This window comes from Xyrauchen texanus, chromosome 23 (assembly GCF_025860055.1).
Source record: "Xyrauchen texanus isolate HMW12.3.18 chromosome 23, RBS_HiC_50CHRs, whole genome shotgun sequence".
NCBI classification, from domain to species: Eukaryota; Metazoa; Chordata; class Actinopteri; order Cypriniformes; family Catostomidae; genus Xyrauchen; species Xyrauchen texanus.
This window is the reverse complement of record NC_068298.1, coordinates 18,588,102-18,613,023: the sequence shown is the minus strand read 5'-3', so window position 1 is coordinate 18,613,023 and position 24,922 is coordinate 18,588,102. Positions and strand designations below refer to the sequence as shown.

Sequence of the window (24,922 nt, the reverse complement as noted above, 5' to 3'; positions counted from 1 at the left end):
CCAGAGGGAGCAGCTCTTAATACAAACATAGGAAATATATATGTAGTCTTAGTAACAAAAATAAGGATGATTTATAAAAGGAAAGAGAAACATTCAAATAAATAAAATCAAATAAATAAACGGTAGGAAATTATAACATAAGGGGATACTTCAGTCTTTGTTCAGCTATTTACCTCAGTTGGGAAGTGTTTTAGGGTATCATGTATTTTTTGTGCTTTAGGACCTTTCAGAGTTTTTAAGGATTTCATATACAATTAAAATTTATTTTTAAAAAAACGACGATGATTTCACAATTCTACATTTGTGAATGAAAAATGTAGCTAGACATACAATTGTATTACTACAGAGCTCATCACCCTTGCTTTGCAATATCAATCCAAATGTTGTGTCGTCTCTGGAGATAGAGGTTGGGAATGAAGACATCTGTTGCTTAACCCATTTATACTCACACCAAAATGTCTGTATCACATTACATGAGAAAAATACATGGTCCGTAGTTTCGACATCATTTCCACAGAATGTACATGTGTTAACATCTATACCAAAGTGAAGTCTAAGTAATTCTTTAGAAGGTAAATGTTGTTCATTACTTTGAAGTGTGTTTCTTTCACAAAGACAACAACTCACCGTGTTCTCCGCCATGATTGTTGTGTTGTCATTAGCTCCGCTAAGTCAGTCCTGAGACTTCTGGTCTGGCGTTGCTGTGATGTATGGCTCTGCAGATGGATATTATTGGCTTCAATAGTAAAACAATAATGTAAAAAAAAAAATTACGTCAGACCGTAGTTTAATTTATTTTGTTAAAGTACATATTTGAAAATTAAAAAACACACTTGCGTTCACTTCCGTGAATCATATCCGCCTTTGCTAACCCTAGGAAGAGGACGCTTGTAGTTTTTAGCGCAGTGTGCAGCTTTGTGATGCAACATCATATGAACTACAATTCCCGTAGAACGTTTCGCGCACATTTAACATCCGTTAATACATCCGTTTGTGAGTGTTCTACGGGGCAGTGGACTGCAACCAGACTTCCTACCTTACGCCAAGCTAAATGACTTGAAGGAGGACAGGTAGAACTGTTTCCAGAACAGATCATATTCTTAAATAGGTTTTATATTTTCCGGTCGTGTACACGGAACTGAATTCAACGGTGTCGCGTCTTAAATTTAAGATACATTCTCCGTTGTTGAAAGGTATCAGATTATAACTAATTACTGAAATATGAGATTTTGGTCAACTGTTTACTAAGTTCTGATCTTACATTCAGATGCAGCCTGTTGGTATTAGAGCTAGTTTTTCGCTTATTGTGGTGGAAGTACAATATACTTGTCTGTCTGCATGGTGACAACAGTTTATATCTGTGTATTGACACCAGGAACAAAATGCCGATCTCTTAATATATAGAGTTACTAGAAGAGATTGCTATTGTGGTAACTGTTATATGCGTTTAGAATGCAGCAATTGTCAATTTCACTGGGCACTGAGCCAAAAGGATTCTCATTATAGCTTGCAATACCTTTTTTTATTCTACTCTCATCACATTTTTTCTTTATCTATTCAAGGATTGAATAATGTCCGAGGGCAGTTCGTTTATGAAAGGGATGATCCTAGGGGGCATATTTTGCCTAGTGATGTCTCTGTTTGGAACTTTTAGTCCAGGACTCCACTCAGAGGGTGATGAACATCTCCACCATCATCTGAAACCTGTCAGCAAAGATGAACTACAAAAACTATCTGAGGCTCAGATGTCTGACCTCACCCAGCAGGTTCGAGTGTACTGTCTCATCATGGTCACCCCCAAGCTCCTGGTTTATTGGGCGACAGCCAACGACACATGGAGCAAACACTGTGACAAATCCGTGTTCTACACCTCAGAGTCTTCCAAAGCTCTAGAGGCAGTGGACCTAAAGGAGCAGGATGAGTGGGTAAGGCTACGCAAAGCCATCAAACACGCCTATGAGAATGCTGGAGACTTGCGCTGGTTCTTTGTGGCACGGCCCACCACTTTTGTAATTATTGAGAACCTCAAGTATTTGGTACTGGAGAAAGACCCAAGCCAGCCGTTTTACATTGGCCACACTGAAAAGTCTGGAGAGCTGGATTACGTGGAATATGACGGCGGGATCGTGTTTAGTTATGAGGCAGTAAGGAGGCTTGTGGAGATATTCAAAGATGAGGACAAATGCCCAGAAAGAGGCAGTGCCTTGTGGAAGATGCCTGAGGAGAAGCAGCTTGCCACCTGCCTAAAGTACAGTGGGGTGTTCGCTGAAAACGGAGAGGATGCACAAGGCAAAGGACTTTTTAACAAGAAAAGCATTAGCACGTTGATTTCTGACAGCATGAGCCAAAACCCAGCTGATGTTGTGGAAGCCTGCTGTTCAGACATGGCTATCACATTTGGTGGCATGTCTGCAAGCCAGATGCAGGTCATGATGTATGGCGTCTACAGACTTCGGCCATATGGACATGACTTCCATGATTCTTTAACATTTTTGCCTCCTAAAGACTCAAATAATGACTGATTCACTATTCTACACTGATCAATTCAAAGAATGTTGGTCATGATGGGTGTTTTTAAACTGGGTGCAGGGCTAAATTAGCTTTGATGTGAATTATGTACTTTATCTGCGATTATGTGCTTTGAAGGTTGGTGTTGGTATGCAAGTTGTAGGATTTTTACTCTTCTTTCTTCTAAACCTGTGTTCTGATTAAATCAAAACCTTGTCACTATTACCTAATGAATAATAGTTTGCATCCAGGTGTTAAGGGCTTTAAATTGGCATAACTTAAACATGGGGCCCAATATGGGATACTTTTGTGCAAACAGTAGCATTTTAAATGAAATTAGTCTCTGATTCATTAAAGCCACAATGGATCAGATATGCACTGTGATGCAAAACGAAAGTTTCTGCTGCAGTATGAGCTGGGTGCACTTGCGAAACTTGCATGTAGCATTAGATACACACATTTTCAATTGAGTACTGTATAAAATGTAATTCTTTTTGACGAGAGCCAATTGATTCAGCTGTTTATTTATTAAAAATATATATTTTGATGAGGGATTAGCTGGGAGGTAAGTTAATTGATCTAAAGGCTTTCAGAGCATCTGGTATGATCCTTTTGATGAACTTTTAAATAAAGTATTTTTGGATGTTGTTTGTCAAGCAGCAAAAAAAGCTTTCTCCATTGTTTTAATTACAGAACATGCTAAATAAATTGTATGTACTTCATAAGAAATCATATGTATGTGGTTTAAATGTATAATCCAAATACACTTAAATTAATTTAACATAGAAATTTGTCTATTTATTTACATATCAAAATACTGTTTATATAATTTAGAGCTACTACTACATCATACACTGGTTTGTGACCTTTTTTATTCCATATACTGTATTTCTTTTTATAGTAAACATCAGTGTTCACAAGGATTCAGAGGTTTAAGGTGTTCACTCCAACCTGGTTTTAAAACAGTACAAATAAAAAGGTACTGCAAAAGTACATGCACCTTGAAATTTAAATGTTCATGTGGATATTTTAGCATCGTTAAAACACTATTGATAGGCACTAAATAAATTAACAAATAACACAGACAATTATATTTTGTAGTGAATTATAAAACTGAAAAAGTAAATAAAATAAAAAAGTGGTATTCTTTGCAAAAACAACTTGTAGCTTTAATTACTGGTGTTGTGCCCTTGCAGAAATCACTTCATGGATGGATTTCATGTACTTGATAAAACTACATGGATAATTCTTTGCTGTCTTTACGCTGTTTGACAATTCTTACATAAATTGTGAATAATTTACACTGAAATTTGTTCTGTTCTTGTTTTATGAATGAGGCTCATTGTGTACAGCTATTTGTTTTTAAAAGCAGAGCTATGTTCCATCCTAACCTTGCATGTAGGTCAAGCCGTGCACTCTAACTTGGATGAATTTTATTGGAAGACCTGTCTTAAATAGTTTGCTAGAGATCTGATATTTTCTCTATACATATAATGGTTTTGAAAGCATTGCTAGACTCATAGGCTTCATAGGTATAGGCAAATATCCATTTGATGGCATGTATTTAATAGTTTCAATGACATTTTGACAATAAACTTGAAACCTGAATTTGTATTAGTGATAACTTTAGAGTTTCCAGGACTACAATTCCAGCTTCTAATCACTTTTTTAAAATGAACCATAAAAGTTTCATTAATGAAATACATTTATTATGAAAAATCTAATCATCTGTATAAAGTGAGAAATTGAGGGGAAGCTCTTTTTTTTTTTTTTAAAGATGAGACGGATCAAAGGATAATAGTATCATTTTGGGAATGAGTAAATCAAGAAATGCAAAAACAGCTTTCTCTCTTGGGCAGAAGTGAAGAACACATACATATACAATTGTTTAAACAGCTTATAAGCAAAGCAATTTTTTTTCCCCAAAAGACCACTTAAAATCTGGAATGACATGAATGCAGGTTTTATTTGTGCATTAAAATTGAGTTGCTTTCAAAGCTTTCGACGTGGTGCACAGTTGAGTCCATTCATGTAAACAGTAGACGGGCAGCCTGGTGACACGGGGTCTAAATGATTCCACCACATCCTCATATCTGTCTTTACTTATACGTCTTCATATGCCATAGTCCATCATTCAGATAGTGAACGTTTTCAATTCCAATTCCCTTGTTTACTTTCTCTCTGTTCAGTGAAGTGACACAAGAAATCATTATTTCAAGAGTTCTCATTGAGTTTTCAATAAGCATGCAATAAACCATTGTAAATTTAAATCCTATTTCTGTAAACTTAAGTCAGAAATTCTGTTCTATTCAAGATACAAAACTGAAATATGCATTATGCCCTCTGTGTAATTTTATAAATGCTATGTGTAAGAGAAATTAATGGGATATACTTAAACTGATCAAATTCAGATAACAACAGTTTGTTGTATATCATCATTAAGAATAACCAAACATATAGATGATGAATATATTCTGCATTTAAAAAACGGGATTCAGAATGCAGGAGACGCATAAAGACTCTTACATGTCATCTGCTGACATCTTCATGACTCCCACACTGAGCGCATGCTGCTTGCCTTCTGCCATTATGGCCTGAGAACAAATATTTAAGGACAATAACCCATGCTGTTCAACACATAAGCATCAAAGTGTATCCAATAAAAGAATATAATTAATTATTCAGGATGCACCTTTAAAACTATAAGTAACTATTTGAAAATGTAAGGTGACACAGATCCATTGGAAAGATACAACTATCGTGTCTGTTTCAGCAGGGTAGAGTTTGGCTCCTGGTGATGTCAGGCCTGGGCACATGATATTGGCTCCACTCAAAACAAATTTGATAGCTCCTTTATCTACTTGTTGGTGTGGGAGAATGAAGGGATCTGGAGAGCAAACAAATGATTAAAAGGTATTAGCCTGAGCAAATGATTTGTACTATGTACTGTTTACATTCTGATATATGGATAAGCACTTAAAATCATCTTTGTTACTGCATGGAAAGCGTCTCACTGCTATTAACAAAAAGAAAAAGTGTCTTACATTTGTGTAGGAGTCTGAGGGAGGGATAGAATGGTCCCTCTCTCTGTCTGAAGAAGAGCAGCTCTCCATTTACCATAAGAATTTCAACATGCTCATGACTGGAAACAGAAAATAGTACATCCCTAATTAGCACTGCTTTATGGAAGTCCATATCAATAAATAATGACCACTGTGAGTGCAGTGTAACTCTTACCATCTCACAATTTTGACAGGTTCCTTTTTGGGCATGATCTGGTTGAGCCATTCATTGAGGTTGGGAAACTGATCTAACAATTGGTTCTTAATGCCTTTGATTACAGAAGTCTTCAGTTGAATACAGTTTGAAACATTCTCCTTTTCATCAAATCTATGTAGACAAAGAGAAAGCACATTCTAAGAGTCTAGGTGACACAAATAGCTACACACCATCACTTTGCATTTATTTTTTTCTTAAAACTATTGCACATCTGGTGTAGTAACAACAGATTATTACCCACAAAGGTTCTATTATTGAAATTAGTCATGTTTGGTTCCTTGAATGTCAAACAAGTCACATTGCTGTCTGAATGTAACATTTATAATACAGGCTATATTTACAGATTGCTTATCAACTGTTTAAGTTAGAAATATTAGAAGTACTTTGGACCAAAGACTACTATTGTGAATAAGTGATAAGTGTGAATCTTATTTTATAAAAGTATGTTCAAACTGATTGTTAATAATAAACCATAAGAATGAGCTGTGATATACCTGATTTGCGAATTAGCTGGCTAGCTATAACAGGTTTCTTTCTCATTTAGAGACAGAGCACATATTCATTTAACATGCCATATAAAAAGTGGTCAATTCATAAATGCGCAGATTCTGTCTATTTGGATAAGGCAAATGTCACTCGATTAACTGAACACTCCATTAACTCTAATAATGCTAAGTTATGTTAGCAAGTCTTTATAAGGTTGACAATGGCTCAAGCTTACTTTTTAAACATCCTTGCGGGTCTTTGTTGGTCGCTCTTTTCCTACTACCGTTCTAATCTTATAGCTCGTAACTGTAGTCTCCAGAACAAATAAAAGTAAATATTCAGTTAAAGGTGGTAAATGAACTCCACGCTTCCCATTAGCAGCAGGCGATACCTGTTTACGGCATTTGCGACAGTGGTAAGCATTTTACGGCAAAAGCTTCAACCTGCTCAAGATAATTTATTAGATTCTTTTTCAATTTTTATTTTATTTTTTATTGCATTTTAACAATAACAAAAAATAATTTACATACAAGAGTACATATAGCCATACATGTCAAGGGTAAAAAAATTAAATAAAATAAGAAATATAAAATAATCAAAAAAATAAAGGCATTTTACAGAAAAAACGTATTAAACACCTATTAAATAGCTGTAACATTTTCCTTGCTTTTAAGTTTTTACTTTTGGATATTGTTTCTAAATATATTTTAACATCGATTTTAAATTGTTCAAAATGTGGCATTTTTCCATTCCATTTAGCATTATGAATATAATAACGGGCAATTATAATAATTAAATCAAATATAAACAGAATAGCATAACATCAGCTTCTTCAAAGTTAACAAGAAATATAGCTTTTCTTTGTAAATAATGATTGAGTTCTTTCCAAAACTTAAAGGAACAATATGTAATTGACATCAAGCGTTTAAAATGGGTACTGCAGTACAAATTCAAAATATTGGAGCGAGTTGTCTCCACCGCCCCTTCTCCCCAGACTCGAAGCTCACGCGGGTTGCCAAGTTGAGGACTAGCAACAGCAACGAGCAAACTGACAATCGCAAGTGACAAGCCTTACACTGTAAGTTGATCAGTTAATGTATACATTTGCAATGTTTTTATAGTTTGCTTAAACCAGCTCATGTGGATTTTTTATAACTCTGTCTATGTTAGCTAGATGTATTGCTGGCTTCAATTGCTGCAGCGCGCTGTGTTTGCCAGCTAACTTGTTTCAAATCTGTCAACCCGATGTGTCGGAATACAATTGAGAAATGAGCAGTGGGCGGGTCCCGGAACGAACATTTCAAAGTAGAATATACTGGCTGTAACATTGTTTTCGGAGAAACCAGTATTTCAACTTGGCATGTTCCCTAAATCTCTGATAACATATTATGATAATTGTATGCTTTAGTACAGTAAATGAATTACATATTGCACATTTAATACAATTATTTATATATATATTTATATACACTCACCTAAAGAATTATTAGGAACACCTGTTCAATTTCTCATTAATGCAATTATCTAATCAACCAATCACATGGCAGTTGCTTCAATGCATTTAGGGGTGTGGTCCTGGTCAAGACAATCTCCTGAACTCCAAACTGAATGTCAGAATGGGAAAGAAAGGTGATTTAAGCAATTTTGAGCGTGGCATGGTTTTTGGTGCCAGACGGGCCGGTCTGAGTATTTCACAATCTGCTCAGTAACTGGGATTTTCACGCACAACCATTTCTAGGGTTTACAAAGAATGGTGTGAAAAGGGAAAAACATCCAGTATGCGGCAGTCCTGTGAGCGAAAATTCCATGTTGATGCTAGAGGTCAGAGGAGAATGGGCCGACTGATTCAAGCTGATAGAAGAGCAACTTTGCCTGAAATAACCACTTGTTACAACCGAGGTATGCAGCAAAGCATTTGTGAAGCCACAACACGCACAACCTTGAGGCGGATGGGCTACAACAGCAGAAGACCCCACCCGGTACCACTCATCTCCACTACAAATAGGAAAAAGAGGCTACAATTTGCAAGAGCTCACCAAAATTGGACAGTTGAAGACTGGAAAAATGTTGCCTGGTCTGATGAGTCTCGATTTCTGTTGAGACATTCAGATGGTAGAGTCAGAATTTGGCGTAAACCGAATGAGAACATGGATCCATCATGCCTTGTTACCACTGTGCAGGCTGGTGGTGGTGGTGTAATGGTGTGGGGATGTTTTCTTGGCACACTTTAGGCCCCTTAGTGCCAACTGGACATCGTTTAAATGCCACGGCCTACCTGAGCATTGTTTCTGACCATGTCCATCCCTTTATGGCCACCATGTACCCATCCTCTGATGGCTACTTCCAGCAGGATAATGCACCATGTCACAAAGCTCGAATCATTTCAAATTGGTTTCTTGAACATGACAATGAGTTCACTGTACTAAAATGGCCCCCACAGTCACCAGATCTCAACCCAATAGAACATCTTTGGGATGTGGTGGAGCAGGAGCTTACGTGCCCTGGATGTGCATCCCACAAATCTCCATCAACTGCAAGATGCTATCCTATCAATATGGGCCAACATTTCTAAAGAATGCTTTCAGCACCTTGTTGAATCAATGCCACGTAGAATTAAGGCAGTTCTGAAGGCTGAAAGGGGTCAAACACAGTATTAGTATGGTGTTCCTAATAATCCTTTAGGTGAGTGTGTGTGTATATATATATATATATATATATTGTTTTTGTTGTTGTTTGTTTGTTTACTGTTTTTAATGTAGTTGATGCGTTATATTTTGATGTTAAAACTGTTAGCTATATTTTTGTACTGTAGAGCTCATTGGCCGAAATTATAATATGAAAGGACCTGAATAGTTATGACTTTAATAAAAATAATTATAATTTGACATTTAGTAGGCTTTAGCAGTATTTTAATACTAATCTAATTATAATCCATAAAATAAATCCCATATTTATTACAATAAATAAAACAATAATAATAAAACAACATTGATTAATGCTACCTAACATGTATGTAGTTCTGAACTCATCATCATTTAACTTTGGGACAAGATCATGGAAACACATACAGTTGTTTATTCTGAGGCAATAAAAACAAGCATACTTTTTCCAGACACTGGACAGCTGTCCACTTAAGAATGATTTCTGAAAACACCACTGGCAAAAAATCCACAGAACCAGTGATGTCACATGGAGGAGTTTCTCAGTATATAAGCCTAATTCAGAACATATGGGATAAATATAATTGTGGAAACACTAGGATGATAAAATGGTGCTGCTCTGTGCTTGTTTAAAGTTTCTGGAGGAAGAATTTGGTTGCAATGTACTAGACAGTGTCAAACATCAAATTTTAAGTTGTGTGTAAAATGTATATACAAAATAAACAAGAGGAAATGTGAAAATGTATAAGCAAGGAGGAAAAAAATAAGGAGTACAAGTTAGTGTTTAGCAGTGTTAACATTCCTACAACAAAACAAGTGCTTGGATTATCTAATTTTGGCAAAATTTGCAACATTTCCAATCAGTCTCAATTGTTCTCTTTAGCAATAAATCACATTCACAGAACATAAATTGCTTGTGACCAACCAGCCAAATATTTTCATTTTACAAATTTATCAAACATTGGCAAAAAGAAATCTTATTTTCAATGTTCATACACTGGTACCTAATACAACACTGAGTTTGATCAATCTGGTTCTGGTTTTCTTTGCACAGGCAAAACGCCAATATGCTAGGTGACATTTGCACAAAAAAAATAAAATGCAAAGACAAAAAAAGCCATTTAACCAAGTCCCAAAATAAATACATTTCTAATAGCTTCCTTTTAAACTTGGGATAGTCAAAATTTAGTTTCGAAGCAATTTAACAAAACATTTTTGTATCAATGCTTATTTTATATAAATCAGACATGTCATTCTGAGGGGGGAAACACCCTGACAAAGCCATGAAGAGAAAACTGAATCAGTTGTTGGTCAGTGGGCTGAAGATGGTAAAGTGAACGAAAACTGGATCAAGGGGTTCCATGTGTGAAGGGAAGTAAACAACGTCACTGAGAATAGCCTCCACCTGTCATTTCTACCATCCCTCATCAACCCATATTATTTTCTCTCTTTCTCTCTCTAAGCCACATAGTTGTATTGATTGGGATTCTCCTTATCCCTTTCCATGTAGTCCCTGTCAATAAGTGACTCTATCCTCTTCTTCAGATCAGCAGGCTGAAAGGAGAAAAAACAAAATTTAATGGCAGTGACACATTTTCTCTGATGTAGAGTCCTGTGGTAAATTCCACTGTTAATTAGTGCCAAATAGAAAACTTTCTTCATATAACATGACAGTTAGTTCCAGTCATCTAATATGATTGGACAAGTAAAGTTCCAAGAATGCTGACATTTAGTTTAATAGCTCTAGGACGCTTTACTTTTTGTATCCCTCTGTTTAATATTGTGTGGACTCCCCAACCGCCTGGAGCGATGGAGCCGCTGCCAGGGGCGGAGGAGAGCCCTGCCATCCCCCAGAAATGCGGAGGGGTCGAAGGAAGACTGCCGTCCACGCGGGGAGGAGGGAAGTGTCTCCCCAACCGCCTGGAGCGGTAGGGCGGCTGCCAGGGGCGGAGGAGTGTCCCCACGAGTTGCCGAGAACGCAGAGGGGCGTTCTTTCCGCCAGGGTCGTGAGTCTGACTCCGGTCCGCCTGGGGAGAAGTGGATGTCATCTGCCTGAGAGGGTGGAGAAGTGATCGAGGACCATGCGACGGTGTATTGGAGAACCAGAGACTAGGTTTTTTTTTCATCACTCTCTCACTGCCGCTCCGCGTTGGCCTTTTCCCTCTCGTTTAAATTTAACAGTGTTTTTTGGGGGGTACTTCACTGTTACAGGAAGGGCGGAGGGCGGGGCCGGGTCGTGATTCTACACACCCGGTCCCTTATCAGGCTAAATAAACCTCCAAGAGGGATAAAGGCCAAATGGCAGACGGTGGTGCGGCAAGAGAGAGATCGTTTACAGATCGTTTATAGTCCGTCATGTGTGTGTTTGTGTCTTTTTAAGTTTATCATTAAAACTATTATTTATATTGACAAGCCGGTTCTCGCCTCCTACTTTCCATTAAATTACGTTACAAATATGTTCAAAGCATTCCTGAGCAGTGGAGCAAGCAGCTCCCTTAGTTGTGCAATTTTTGATCGGAATTTTCTCACTCCAGAGTTTCTGGGAGTGGGATTTATCACACCTGTGAGTGGGAAATGGAAAACACGGACTGGAGCTTGAGAGGACTGATTCAGAATGGGGAGGGGAAATTGTTGTCGCAAATCACAGCTGTGTCATTATTCAGTAAAACAGCAAAATTGTGAGTGTGAAATTGCTTATTTATAGCTTGAAGCTAACTTTTAGGTACAATCCTTTTTTTTTTTCTCTTCAAATACACAATCAAATCAATGCAATCAAATTTGAACTTACCTTGACTGGGAATTTGAGTTGGTTGTACACCTCAGAAACTAGAAGGTTATGGCTCAGAGTCTTCCTCATCTTCATGATTCGCACAATGGCAGCATCGATTTGGTACTGACGGTCTTGGAATACTCTCTCTGTAGTGCTGGCTTGTTCTTCCACCTGAGAAGTACAGCAATCAAACAAGAGATAGAATATCAAGAACTCTCCAAGGTCTGATTTCTATGATGCTGTGTGAAAGTAATCAAAGTTCTAGTGTGCCAGACAATACCGTTTCTTTCATCTGAATCTGGTTGATCTTAATCCTGAAGAGTTTGTGTTTGAAATCATCATTACATGAGAACTTGTCTCCATCTTCCACGTCTTTGCTCTTTGGGGTTTTGGTAAGGACACGTGCCTTTCCACAGGCCAATGACTGCAGAGTCCGCCTCAGCTCACCGTCCTCTGAAAATGTATATTTTTTAATTTATATTATTTAACTGAGGTTTTCAAACTTAACATCCTATTTGCTAACAAACAGTTATAAATGATATAATGCTGTGGAAAAACACAGACTGAGGTGTGAAAATCAGCACTGAAAGGAAGTGTTTCTTAATTAAAAACAAGATGCAAGATGATACAAGATGCTTGTATCTATCATCCATACCTATGCCTGTAGCCAGTTTGATGTCTTCCAGAGAAAACTCCTCCCCTTCATTAAACAATATCAGAACTAACGTCTGAAACAATGACACCTGCAGCTCTTTTTTGCCCTTGGAAAAAGAAAAAGTTCCCTTATAGTCAGGTATTTCTTGAAGCCTTTTGGAAAGATGACGTTTTAATATATTAAAATCTTTGTTTATATTATAACCAGTTAACTGAAACTAACTGGTTTTCACAACAAAATTTGCATTACCTCTTTGAATTCAGCCTTTAGCACACAATGTCCTAATGTTGACTGCCACTGTAGTTTCCGCCCACTGTGTTTTCCCAGGTAAAACGTCTTAAAAATCTCTTGCAATTTCACCATCTGTAGAGTAAAGGGTGATTAAAAAGGTAATATTATTACTGCTGTTATAAAGTAATCTGATCAGAGCATTCCTAATTTGTCAGAACAGACCTCTGGTGGCAGATGTACTTCCATGGGGACGTAAGTTGGCCAATAACCCATAGTGAGAATGTTCACAGTAAGCTCGATGTTTCCGGGAATATTTTGGCATTGCATGTGCTAAGACGCAGATTCAAAAGGATGAGACATTTGAGAAATCTAACTATAAGAAAAACAGAATAGAAAAAGTTAAGACTAAGTAAAAATAAAATATATCATTACCTGTTTGAACTGCACCATAATGTCTTTTGAAAGCTCCATGTCTTTGAACATTCCTTCCAGTTTACTGGTAAATGCAGCTCCGCATTCTAAAGGGGTAAAGTCATCATGATGGGATGGTTTAAAAAAATACAAAAATAAATAAATTATCACATAAAAAGCGAGAAATGTAAATTACCATGTTTCAGTTTTGACAGCATTGATTTCTCTGCATCTACAGAGGCACTCTTTCCAACCAGTAACCTCTTTGCAAGGTCTTTCTTGTAGAAGGCCTCAAAAACATCTTTGCCTTAAAATGAAAGAATTAGAAAGTCTGTGAGGTCTGAGACATTTTGTTTAAAAATGTAAACCCCTATATGCCTTTGAAAAGGAGCATTAAGTTGAAATGTGATTACTAATGAAATGTCTTACCGTAAATGAACCTGAAAATTATCATTATCTTGTCCAACATTTTCTCCAGTTCCTCATCAGTTGCTTCTTTGTTTCCTGCACGTAGCTTAGAATCCACATATTTTGCTATACAACATAAATCACACCATCAATCAATATTATTAATCTCCTTGATCCAATGAGCTGCAAGCTCTTGAACAATAAAACAATGATTGGTGGGGAAAGTGTGATGACCTATGAGCTCTGCAGGTTTGTTGGGCCGTTTGTTGATAAAAGTCTCGAAGGCCTCCTTCATACCATTTACAAACTTCTCATTCTTCATGAAACATATGTCAATTATGTGATCGACTTTGTCCTTGAAATCCAGAAGCTCCTGAACCATCGTTTTGTCTTTTTCGGGGTTGATGACTATTGTGCTTCCAAAGGCCTGAGACAACAAAATAAAACAAGACTTAAAACTGCATGTACACAACACTCAGAACTGTGTTGTACCAAACATAAAAGGGTCCCATTCCTACCTTGATGTACTCGATCCAATGCTGCAATAGAACCTGCACGCCCCCCCTCACACGACTAAAGAGCTGATACAGCAGAGACAGATCCTGAATACGATTCTCATCCAGCAGGTTATTTAAACCTAGTATTTGAGAAGAAAATAACCACTTGTCTAAATGGACACCATATCATTAGTCAAGATTGGCTAAACATTTAAATGCCAAATAAATGGTAATGATGTTCATTCCATGAGTGCGATACCTTTCTGAAGTATTGCAGTGAGGTGTTCTCCAAGCAGTTGCTTTTCCACTGAGGCAATAAGGGGTTTTCTACAATTAAAGACAATAAACATCACTCACAAATTGAACTTGTTCATCAAAATAAGGACCCTGTTTTCTGTATGTTATTCATATTCTCTGCATATTTACTGTGTGCTCTGGTCCAAGTATGTAATGACTCTGTCCGCCTCCTCCTCCAGCCGTTTATTGACATGATGGAGATACTCTGGCACCTGCAAAGACCATATGTTTCACGTTAGGGATGCACAGATACCTCTTTCTCTTCCGATCTGATTCCGAAACCTGAAATCTCAGTATTGGCCAACACCGATCCGATACCAGTGTTGTATTTTTCATAATCAGTTTAGAATTCCTCCACTGTGTAACACTAATTGGAGGAACTATTTTATATGTAAAGAAACACAAACCTCTAACTACACATTATTTCGTTATAAATGTACAGCCTAATAAGAAAAACTTTAGACTACAGAATAATGTAGCAGCAAAATTAACAGTGAAAGTTTTTTGGAAATGTTTTTTCAACTTGTACCTGGACTTGAAAAAATTCAGATCTCTGTTTTTGTTCACTTAATTAGTTATAAGTCCCCTTTTAATTGTGCAGTTATTTTTTGGAACGCAGTCGACATTAATATTGTTGTAATTTGTTAACAAATATTAATGATAATAATAATACATTATTATTATTTATTTATTGACTTTTAGAATACAATGGTAATATATTTCAGTTGGGCACCTTTAAATTTAAAAACATTGGGCTTTTATTTTGACAGTCGGAATGCTCCAAGAAATTATCCTCCAGTGCCATTCTAAATGCATGTTATAAGAGAACCGAACTATTATGCATCTACATCTGAGATTTTGTACATGTGTAGCGCTCACATATTGCGTATTGTTCTGATGGATAAAATAGAAAATAGCCGAAAGAGCATCACCAGCATGCACGTGCTATGTATGTGTGTCAACAGAGCTTCGCCATTCACTAATACGCTGCGCAAACATACTATATATTTACTTAGTAAACACAGCATTTTTGCAATACACAAAGCTATTGCATGTCTTCAAGTGGCTTTGAAAAAATTGCTAGTCATATGGAGTTCTTTAATTGTGCTTTTATAGTTCTTTTATGTCAATTTTGAAGCTTGACAGTAATGAATATGACTAACACAGTAATAGTTATATACTGTATATAGCCAGATAATACGTTTTGGCATGAAGCAAAACAACAGCTACTGCCAACTTCCATTTAATGAGAAATGTCAACATAATTGCTCCCAGAGAAGTTCAGATAATAAGGAAATTTCCAGATAAAGCATGAATTGATTTTGCTCCCCTGATGTGAAACTCACCTCTCTCTCCTGCATGAGCCTCTGGCCCTCTGCAGCATACAGCCGATTTGTCTCCTCTAGAAAGCGCTGCTCAAATGAATCCTGATAAATCTGCCAAAAAAGGACCAAAGGGGTGTGATTACATCCATTCTGTGCACACATTAACAGGGTTGGAACACATAACTTGGGTTGAATAATATAAGGCATGAAAACTCATTCAAGGCAATAAAGCACTGGACCTGCATAACATTTTCACTTGTAGGAAAAAGAACCTAAGGCATTAAACTTTAAATATTACATATATTGTGGTTTACTTTGCTATGTGTTTAATCTAGTAAACTTCGTTAATGCAAAGTCACAAAAAGAGACTTGAGACATCTCAAACACCTGCTCTTAACCAAAGATCACCATGGTAGCAAAAACTGTATTTCATGTGAATTGCACATGATAAACACAAACACTTCTCACTCTATGCAAAGTACTAACACCAAGGTTGTTTAAATGAGAGAGCATGAGACCTAACCTGCAGATCTGAGAGCATGCTCAGTAGACTCCTCAAGAGACTGCGGTCTATAGCCTCTCCGCTCCGCTCTCTCTCAATAAGAAGCAGGATTCCATCGATTGTCTTACTCTGCACCTTCAGGTCGCTGATGATATAAAAACGAAACAACTCCAACCCCATGTCCCTGAAGACGAAATGCAAGTGTATCTTTAACTGCCAGTGGCAGGACAAGCAAGGAACTGGTAGTTAATTAAGACATCAGGAGTGACTCCTCCAATATTACAGGTCAAACTTATTTTAGCAAGAAAGGATACATACCAGATTGATGGCAGCATTGAATTTTGTAAAACATATGTGCGATCCAAAAACAAAAAAATACTCCTAATCATGATCTAGAAGAAAAGAAAATGGAAATGTGTGAAGATGTTGTTTTTTCCTTTTTGAAGTAGTTTTTGAAAACATAAATATATGAACATAAATCAATAAACACTTATTATGTCAATTGAGATTATTTCACTAACCATTTGTCTGCAGTGATCTTGCCAACATTTGTCTATTTTCTTCAGGAAGAGTACACTGTCTAGGGCATCCATACAGCAAGAGTTAAGAAATTGTTATAGAACAGAAAAAGGGCATTCCTGTGATGATTTTACATAATGAAGAACACTTTAATTTATTTCATCAATGACAAACACAGTTCATATATGAACTTCTCAGGTTGTTGATTTGATGCATGTTATAGGCAGGGATGTTCTTATAATTTGTTGCTATCATGGCTGTTCAAGTGCTAAATGCTGCTTGGAATACATTAGCAATGCTGTTAGAAATGCAAAATAAATTAATTATAACTAAAAGGATATTCTCTGAACTGGTCAATCTGTGCCTTGATATGGTCCTCACAGACCACTCTGAGCTGTTTGTAGAGCTTGGCAGATATCTTATGGGAGCAGAGGTTTTCAACAGCCTGAAAGAAAAAAAAAAAGCAGATATCATGAACAATATTTCATTATCTTCTTGACGGGATAGTTCACCCAAAATGAATGCAAACTATCATGTCCCAAACCAAACTTACTTTTGTCTGTGGAACACAACAGGTGTTGTTGGAAATACTAGTCTCATTCACAACTCACTTTCTTTGCATCTTTTTTTCATACATTGACAGTGAATGGTTACTTAAATGGATAGTTCCCCCAAAAATGAAAATTCTTTCATTATTTACTCACCCTCATTCCATCCCAGTTGTGTGTGACCTTCTTTCTTCTGCAGAACACAAACAAAGATTTTTAGACGAATATTTCAGCTCTGTAGGTCCATACAATGCAAGTGAATGGTACCAAAATTCCTGAAGCTCCAAAATGCACAGTCAGCATAAAAGTAATCCATAAGAATGCAGTGGTTAAATCAATTTCTTCAGAAGCAAAATGATCAAGAGATCATCAGTTTTTCACAATTCCTGACATTTAATCATAGAAAACATTCCCCGTCTTAGGTGTTAGGATCACTACTTTATTTTAAGAATGTGACATGTCAAAATAATAGTAGAGAAAATAATTTTATTTCAGCTTTTATTTCTTTCATCACATTCCCAGTGTGAAAATAATGGGTAGCATTGGCTTTAAATTGTTTAACTTGGGTCAAATGCTTTAGGTAGTCTTCCACAAGCTTCTCAAAATAAGTTGCTGGAATTTTGGCTCATTCCTCCAGGCAGAACTGGTTTAACAGTGTCAGGTTTGTAGGCCTCCTTGCTCACACACGCTTTTCCAGTTCTACCCACAAATTTCTTATCAGACTGAGGTCAGGGCTTTGTAAAAGCCACTCCAATACCTTGACTTTGTTGTCCTTAAGCCATTTTGCCACAACATTGGAGGTAGGCTTGGAGGTCATTGTCCATTTGGAAGACCAATTTTTGACCGAGCTTTAACTTCCTGGCTGATTTCTTGAGATGTTGCTTCAATACATCCACAGAATTTTCCTTCCTCATGATGCCATTTATTTTGTGAAGTGCACCAGTCCCTACTGCAGCAAAGTACCCCCACAACATGATGCTTCCAACCCCATGCTTCATGGTTGGGATGGTGTTCTTCGGCTTACAAGCCTCACCCTTTACCCTCCAAACATAATGATGGTCATTATGGCCAAACAGTTAAATTTGTGTTTCATTAGACCAGAGGACAGTTCTACAAAAAGAAAGATCTTTGCCCCCATGTGCACTTCCAAACTGTAATCTGGCTTTTATGGCAGTTTTGGAGCAATGGCTTTTCAGGTTATGTCGATATAGAACTCACTTTACTGTGGATATAGATACTTGTCTACCTGTTTCCTCCAGCATCTTCACAAGAACCTTTGCTGTTGTTCTGGGATTGATTTGCAATTTTCGCACCAACCTACATTCATCTCTAGGAGACCCATGGACACCCGTGGTCCCATGGTTTTTATACTTGCATACTATTGTTTGTACAGATGAACGTAGTACCTTCAGCCATTTTGAAATTGCTCCCAAGTATGAACTAGACTTGTGGCGGCCCACAATTTTGTATCTGAGATCTTTGCTGATTTATTTGATTTTCCCATGATGTCAAGCAAAGAGACACAGAGTTTGAAGGTAGGCCTTAAAATACTTCCACAGGTACACATCCTATCAGAAGCTAATTGTCTAAAGGCTTGACATGACTTTCTGGAATTTTCCAAACTGATTAAAGGCACAGTAAACTTAATGTAAACTTCTGACCCACTAGAATTGTGATATAGTCAATTAAAAGTTAAACAATCTGTCTGTAAACAATTGTTGGCAAAAAGACTCGTGTCATGCACTAATTTGATGTCCTAAACGACTTGCCAAAACTATAGTTTGCTAATATTAAATCTGTAGAGTGTTTAAAACATTTGTTTTAATGACTTCAACCCAAGTGTATGTAAACTCCTGACTTCAACTGTACATTATGTTTGCATGTACATACAGTTTTACAAATTATTATTTGAAAAGTCATAACATTGTTTTTATTAAATAATTCCAAGCAACACACTGACAATAAAGCATTAGACCATTTAATAAAGAACCTCTGAAAACAAAGTGCACAAATAACAACAACAAAAACCCATTTTGTATATATTTAGATCAAATAAACATGACTCTGACATCCGGATGGTTGCATGCAGGTGCTTAAAACAGTCAAATATACAGAAAAAATAATATACGTCTCACACACTGCCATAGATAGCAAAAGTCGCTTGTATTTATGCACAAATTTCTTCATGTATAAATACATCGATCAGCCACATTAAAAGCACCTGCCTAATATTGTGTAGGTCCCTCTCGTGCCACCAAAAGAGCAACAACCCACATCTTAGAATAGCATTCTGAGATGCTATTCTTCTCACCACAATTGTTCAGAGCAGTTATCTGACTTACCATAGACGTTGTCAGTTCAAACCAGTCTGGCCATTCTCTGTTGACCTCTCTCATCAACAAGGCATTTCTGTCCACAGAACTGTACAATTGTGGTGAGAAGAATATCATATCAGAATGCTATTCGGAGATGTGGGTTGGCACTGTTTTGGCAGCATTAGTGGACCAACACAATATTAGGCAGGTGGTTTTAATGTTGTTGCTGATCAGTATATGTATGTGTATAATATATATATATATATATATATATATATAGGCACTTGTGAAAAATTTTGCATAGAGAGCATGTCTAGCATCAATTAACATCATACTAAGTTCAGTAAACATAAAAAGCTAAATCGATACTTGTTGTAGACACCTTTGCCTTTAAACTTAGCCCCAAACTTCCTAGGTACACATGGACAGTTTTTCTTGGTTGTTGGCAGATAGGATGTAACAAGCTTCTTAGAGAATTTGTCTCAATTGCTTCTGTCTCTTCATGTAATCCCAGACTGACTTGATGTTCAGTGGGGGGCTCTATGGGGGCAACTCTTGCAGAGTGTTCATCTATTCTAATCTTTTCTATTTGCAAAAGGAATGTTTGGGAGCCTAAAATTAATTTTTTTCTATTAACACACTAAAGCTGAAGATATAAATAACTATCTTAAGACAATTTTATTTTGTGTGAAACATCTTAAGTGCCTAAAACTTCTACACAGTACTAATATATATATATACATATATATATACATATACATATACACATACATATACACACACACACACACACACACACACACACACACACACACACACACACACACTTATATTTAAACATACTTAAAACCCTCCTTTCAAACACAATAGCAAAAGGTTTAGATTACTTTTAAGAACAAAAACCTAGAGAAAAACAATTCCATTAAACTGAATAGGAGTAATTCCATCTATGGAAAACTGAATAAAACAAAGTTTTGAACCAGTTAATCACATCAGACTAAACTGTAAAATTGTATACACATAAGCAAGTGATCCATCATTAACAATCAGAAAAAACAATGATTGAAATCAATATTTTATCCGCAAATGATATCGCCTCGTCAGCCATTATTATACCTCCAGCACGGAAACTCCAGTCCACTGTGATTGGTAATAAGGACCATCAGCGGGGACTGTTGGGTAGTAGACCACTGTGGAGCTTGCACTGATGTGTGCTCAGCTGAACGGCGCATCGAGGGTGCAAAGGGGACGCTCGTTAGCACCCTTCAGAGCAATAAAATGTCAAATGGGACACCCTACAGTCTCGCGGACTTCACAGGAATGCACAAATGAAGGCCACAAGACTGCAAGTCCACATCAAGTGTGTCATTTAGGACAGGGCCATTGATCTGTTTCTCACCCACACTTATTATATCGCTTCTGAAGACATTGATTAAACCACTGGAGTTGTAAGTATATATATTTTATGCTGCCTTTTTGGACATTCAAAGGTTCTGATCACCTTTCACATGCATTGAGGTGAGGACCTGCAGAGCTAAACAATTTCTTCTAAAAATATTTGTTTGTGTTCAGCATTAGAAATTAAGTCACATCTGGGATGGCATGAGTGTGAGTAAATGATTAGAGAATTTTCATTTTTGGGTGAACTATCTCTTTAAGGCAAGCATTCTGCTTAACATCTCCTTTTGTGTTCATTCGAAAGTCATACAGTTTTTTTTAACATAAAGAGGGCGAGTAAACAATGATGAGAATTTTCATGTTTGGTGTACTCACTTTTTAACTGCTTACTAAATGGCAATATGAATAGAAACAATATGAATTTTCTCAGCAATATTCACATTAAATTTACAGTATATCCTACCTGATAAAGCTCCTCTAGATTGTATTTTATAGAAGTGCTGTTCTGTATGGCCTCCACTGCCTCCTTCAGCTTCTGCCAGGTCTCATTTGTGTAGTTCTCTGGTAATTTTGGCTTTTCTGATAAAGTATACATTTACAAAGATTACAGGGGGGAAAAAGGATTTGTGGTCCAAACAGTTGCAATGCAAGTAATACAAAAAATATGCTTCTAACTAAATCAGGCTTTCATCACATTTGCATAAATGATATGCAAACAAAAAGAAAACTCCATAGACAAAACAAAAAAAACATATATATATATATATATATATATATATATATATATATATATATATATATATATATATATATATATAGAAGAAAGAAAAATGTTGATCTTATTGGAGATAGTTGCATTAAAAAATTGTATTACACCTTTAGCATTCAAGCGAAATGTTTCAAAACCTAGTGAGCTGCCTACCTAGACAGCATTTTTGGCGAAGCGCGCATATGATGCCCTGAAAAGCTGTATAGGTAGGCAGCTCAATCTGTTTTGAAACACTGCCAGTGATATTTACAAAAGGGTATGAAACACAAGAAGGGTATAAACAAACACATGGAAGATGAGAGGAATTAGTGATCGCTTGCACTTTCCCTACCTTTAAAGTTCTTGATTACAAGTTTCTTTGCAGCACCGGGTTTATTGTTGGAGAAGGTGGCGGAACCAGCGGACTTGGTCAGTCCGTTCGCATGATGCCCAACACCACCGGACAAAAACACGTTTTTCGCCTTTGAACACGATGCAGCAGGGTTACACGACTCCTCGGCCATCTTCACATCCAGTCCGATTAAATCCACCGGGTCCTCGAACCTCAACTTCTTCTGGATGTGCTGCTGTGCAGAAGTGGGACAGCAGGACGTAGTGGTGTTGGTGGAGGAAGAATTGCAAGTGGCTTTAGGAGACGAAGATATTGAATCAATGTCTTCCTTCTCGGAACAGTTTATCTTTCTCTTCTTAGCTGATAAACTACTATCGTTGTGAACATCAGAAGCTGCCGGTCTGGGCTCTTGGGCTGGCGGTGGGGGATTAGGGGAAGGTAAACCTGTTGGAAACATGAAAAAAGAAATTCTAAATCAAACAGCTAGTCTTCTAATGCTACGATCCCGTGTGTGGACGCTTTATATTCCTCGGTCTCGGTGGGGGAAAGTCCAACCTCACGACTCTGTGTATAAATAGGGAAAATGAGGATAAATGGAGAAGTGTAGCCCCCACTCGGACCCTCTTCTCCGTTCTTGTTATTGCCAGCAGAGGAAAGATGGTTGAATACTGCTTCCTCTCTCTCGAGCACAGTCCTGTGCGGTGCACAACGTATATTGGTTTTACAACTACTTTCCAGTTGTTTGTGTTAAAGCATACTGTTAAACGTTGTCTGTTTGCTCGAGAAATGGGTTGGTATTTTATGTTTGAGGAAAAGTCCGCAGGGAAATAGTAACTTTTCGAAGAGGCGACGTTGACCCGCCGGAAGTACTTGCGAGAGTTGGTGTGCGCACTGCGCAGCTGCTATGAGCTGGTTCAGCACAAGGCCAGAAGTTTATGATCCTATACCAGGGGGCGCCAATCCACCATGTACACAGTCCAGTTTTATTATCCTCAGACAGACGCATTTAGCAGAGACAGGCAACTTCTATTAAAATGCATGGGAGAAATTGGAACGTCCAAATGGTCAATGTAGAAAGGAAGTCCTGCCTTAAATTTAAAAGAGCCAATCACATTTTAGATACAGACATCGCCTGTCAATCATCTCGGGAACGCACATGCGCATTAGCTGTACAAGCCGGGGAAAACGTGTTTTTTAGCGTAATCTGAGATAGAGAAGCGCAATGTATTATACCAGCGTCGTCAGGTTTTACTGCTCATTTGAAATGTATTATTTTTATCGCAATAGTTAACAAAGATTTTGGAGATGTGGGTCTTTTCCTATTCAAGTCGTTAGGAGCTGCACTGGCATGACTGGAAATAGCCTCCCTAGAGTGTTCCAAAGATGGCCGCCAGTGGACTGACTTGCTAGAGAGACTTTGGCTCAGATCATTACAACTTAAAGTAACCAGAGGAAAAAACACACAAGACACTCATAAGTCCTTATTATGATACAAAAATCTTAAAAGTAGAGCACAAATTCACAGTTTTAGCAGCTTTTCTGATCATGATAGTTTCTATATAGTTTCCAGAATTGAAAGTTCGAATCCAGGGCTTGCTGAGTGACTCCGGTCAGGCTTCCAAAGCAACCAAGTGGCCCGGTTTCTAGGGTGGGTAGAAAACGGATTGAGGTGAGTCACTACGCCACCATGAGGACCTAGAGCGCATTGGGAATTGTGCATGCCAAATTGGGGAGAAAAAAATACACAAATTTTTTTTTTTAGATTTTTGGTTGGTAAATTGACACCTATATATGTGGAATAGTCACAATAGTTGCTTATACATAACAATGAAAAAAAAAAAAAAAAAACATTTCCATAACACCACTTAACATTTTTGATTTTACGATGAGTTCCATTCAACGCAGAAAGTCTTATTTTCCAACTTCCTAGTAGTGGGAAACTTTCTCAGAGATGCAGGTGCGCGGCGTCACACAAATATGTCAACCCCCAGGGATACAAAGTGATAAACATTCACTTATATTAAGTAATATCAATAAATGAGTCAAAGTTCCTACATTACATGATATTAAAGCTCGTCTAGCAAATGCATGCAGAAACAGGTGTATAAAACATGGTATATTATACTCTCTTTTCATAATCGTAAACATGTAGCACAAATGCTAGCGTCGCAGCATTGTTTATCAGTTGGGTTGCTAGAAGACGTCTCTGGTTACAGCCATGTGTACTCAGAAGTTGAAAATTCCGAGTTCCCAGTAGGAACTTTTAACGTCCACTATCCGCCATATTTGGGAAACTCTCGGGAGGTTATTTCCATTCTTCTTCTTCTTCTTCTTCTTCTTCTTCTTCTTTAATGGCGGTTGGCAAACAACTTTTAAGTGTGCATTACCGCCACCTTCTGATATGGAGTGTGGATCACAATAGCCTTTCCTCACTACCCTTAAAATAAATATATAAATACCTACATACATCCATAATAAAACCAATAAATAACATAAATATCTAATAACATTATTAATATTCATACATTTTCATTATTAATAAACAATTTTCTAAGGAAACTAAACTCATATCCTTCTACTAAGCCCAGTATTACTCAAAAACACGAATATCGCTCTATACCCTACATGCCCTGAATTCATTTGTAATAGTTCCTTCATTTCAAATCTAATTTTTTCTTTTCTAAACCAGTCTTTCAGCCTCATCCTTTCCTCCTTATACTTATGACAATTAATAATTACATGTTCTACTGTTTCGTTAATATTACAGACCTCACACATCCCAGTTTCATGCTTCCCTATTAATTTAAGCGTACTATTCAATCCAGTATGCCCAAATCTCATTCTGGAAATAATGTCCTCTTCCCTTTTATTCCTACTATTTTCTCTCATACCTCCTACCCTCTTCTTTATACTGAAGTACATTCTTGCTTTTGTTTCTATATCCCACTCCACTTGCCACTTCTTTCTCATTTCTTCTTTGATTATGCTTTTAACTTCCGCCTTACTATAACTT

The 24,922-nt window shown here is 37.2% G+C and overlaps 3 protein-coding genes across 5 annotated transcripts; 1 reads left to right on the top strand and 2 right to left on the bottom strand.

Moving 5' to 3' along the window:
- Positions 1–999: 999 nt before the first annotated feature.
- c1galt1c1 (C1GALT1-specific chaperone 1) lies at positions 1,000–4,322 on the top strand. Of its 2 annotated transcripts, none has more exons than XM_052154922.1 (2): positions 1,000–1,070; positions 1,563–4,322. In XM_052154922.1, exon 2 carries the CDS (start codon positions 1,572–1,574, stop codon positions 2,520–2,522), a length of 951 nt encoding a protein of 316 aa, XP_052010882.1. In that variant the 5' UTR covers positions 1,000–1,070; positions 1,563–1,571; the 3' UTR covers positions 2,523–4,322. The 2 variants fall into 2 exon arrangements, with proteins under 2 accessions (XP_052010882.1, XP_052010881.1); XM_052154921.1 differs by having other exon boundaries at positions 1,049–1,193.
- A 133-nt stretch (positions 4,323–4,455) lies between these two features.
- Positions 4,456–6,676, bottom strand: mcts1 (MCTS1 re-initiation and release factor). Of its 2 annotated transcripts, none has more exons than XM_052154923.1 (6): positions 6,509–6,676; positions 5,746–5,898; positions 5,553–5,650; positions 5,262–5,395; positions 5,035–5,102; positions 4,456–4,689 (listed from the first exon to the last, which is right to left on the bottom strand). In XM_052154923.1, exons 1-6 carry the CDS (start codon positions 6,517–6,519, stop codon positions 4,608–4,610), a joined length of 546 nt encoding a protein of 181 aa, XP_052010883.1. In that variant the 5' UTR covers positions 6,520–6,676; the 3' UTR covers positions 4,456–4,607. The 2 variants fall into 2 exon arrangements, with proteins under 2 accessions (XP_052010883.1, XP_052010884.1); XM_052154924.1 differs by having other exon boundaries at positions 4,639–4,689; positions 5,201–5,395.
- A 2,533-nt stretch (positions 6,677–9,209) lies between these two features.
- On the bottom strand, positions 9,210–22,788 carry cul4b (cullin 4B). The gene is made up of 20 exons (XM_052089123.1): positions 21,910–22,788; positions 21,273–21,388; positions 16,890–16,993; positions 16,551–16,620; positions 16,348–16,421; positions 16,051–16,213; positions 15,549–15,638; positions 14,332–14,414; positions 14,165–14,232; positions 13,927–14,045; positions 13,643–13,835; positions 13,430–13,534; positions 13,197–13,307; positions 13,022–13,107; positions 12,812–12,919; positions 12,608–12,721; positions 12,359–12,464; positions 11,984–12,156; positions 11,722–11,874; positions 9,210–10,487 (listed from the first exon to the last, which is right to left on the bottom strand). Exons 1-20 carry the CDS (start codon positions 22,364–22,366, stop codon positions 10,392–10,394), a joined length of 2,589 nt encoding a protein of 862 aa, XP_051945083.1. The 5' UTR covers positions 22,367–22,788; the 3' UTR covers positions 9,210–10,391.
- Positions 22,789–24,922: the final 2,134 nt, after the last annotated feature.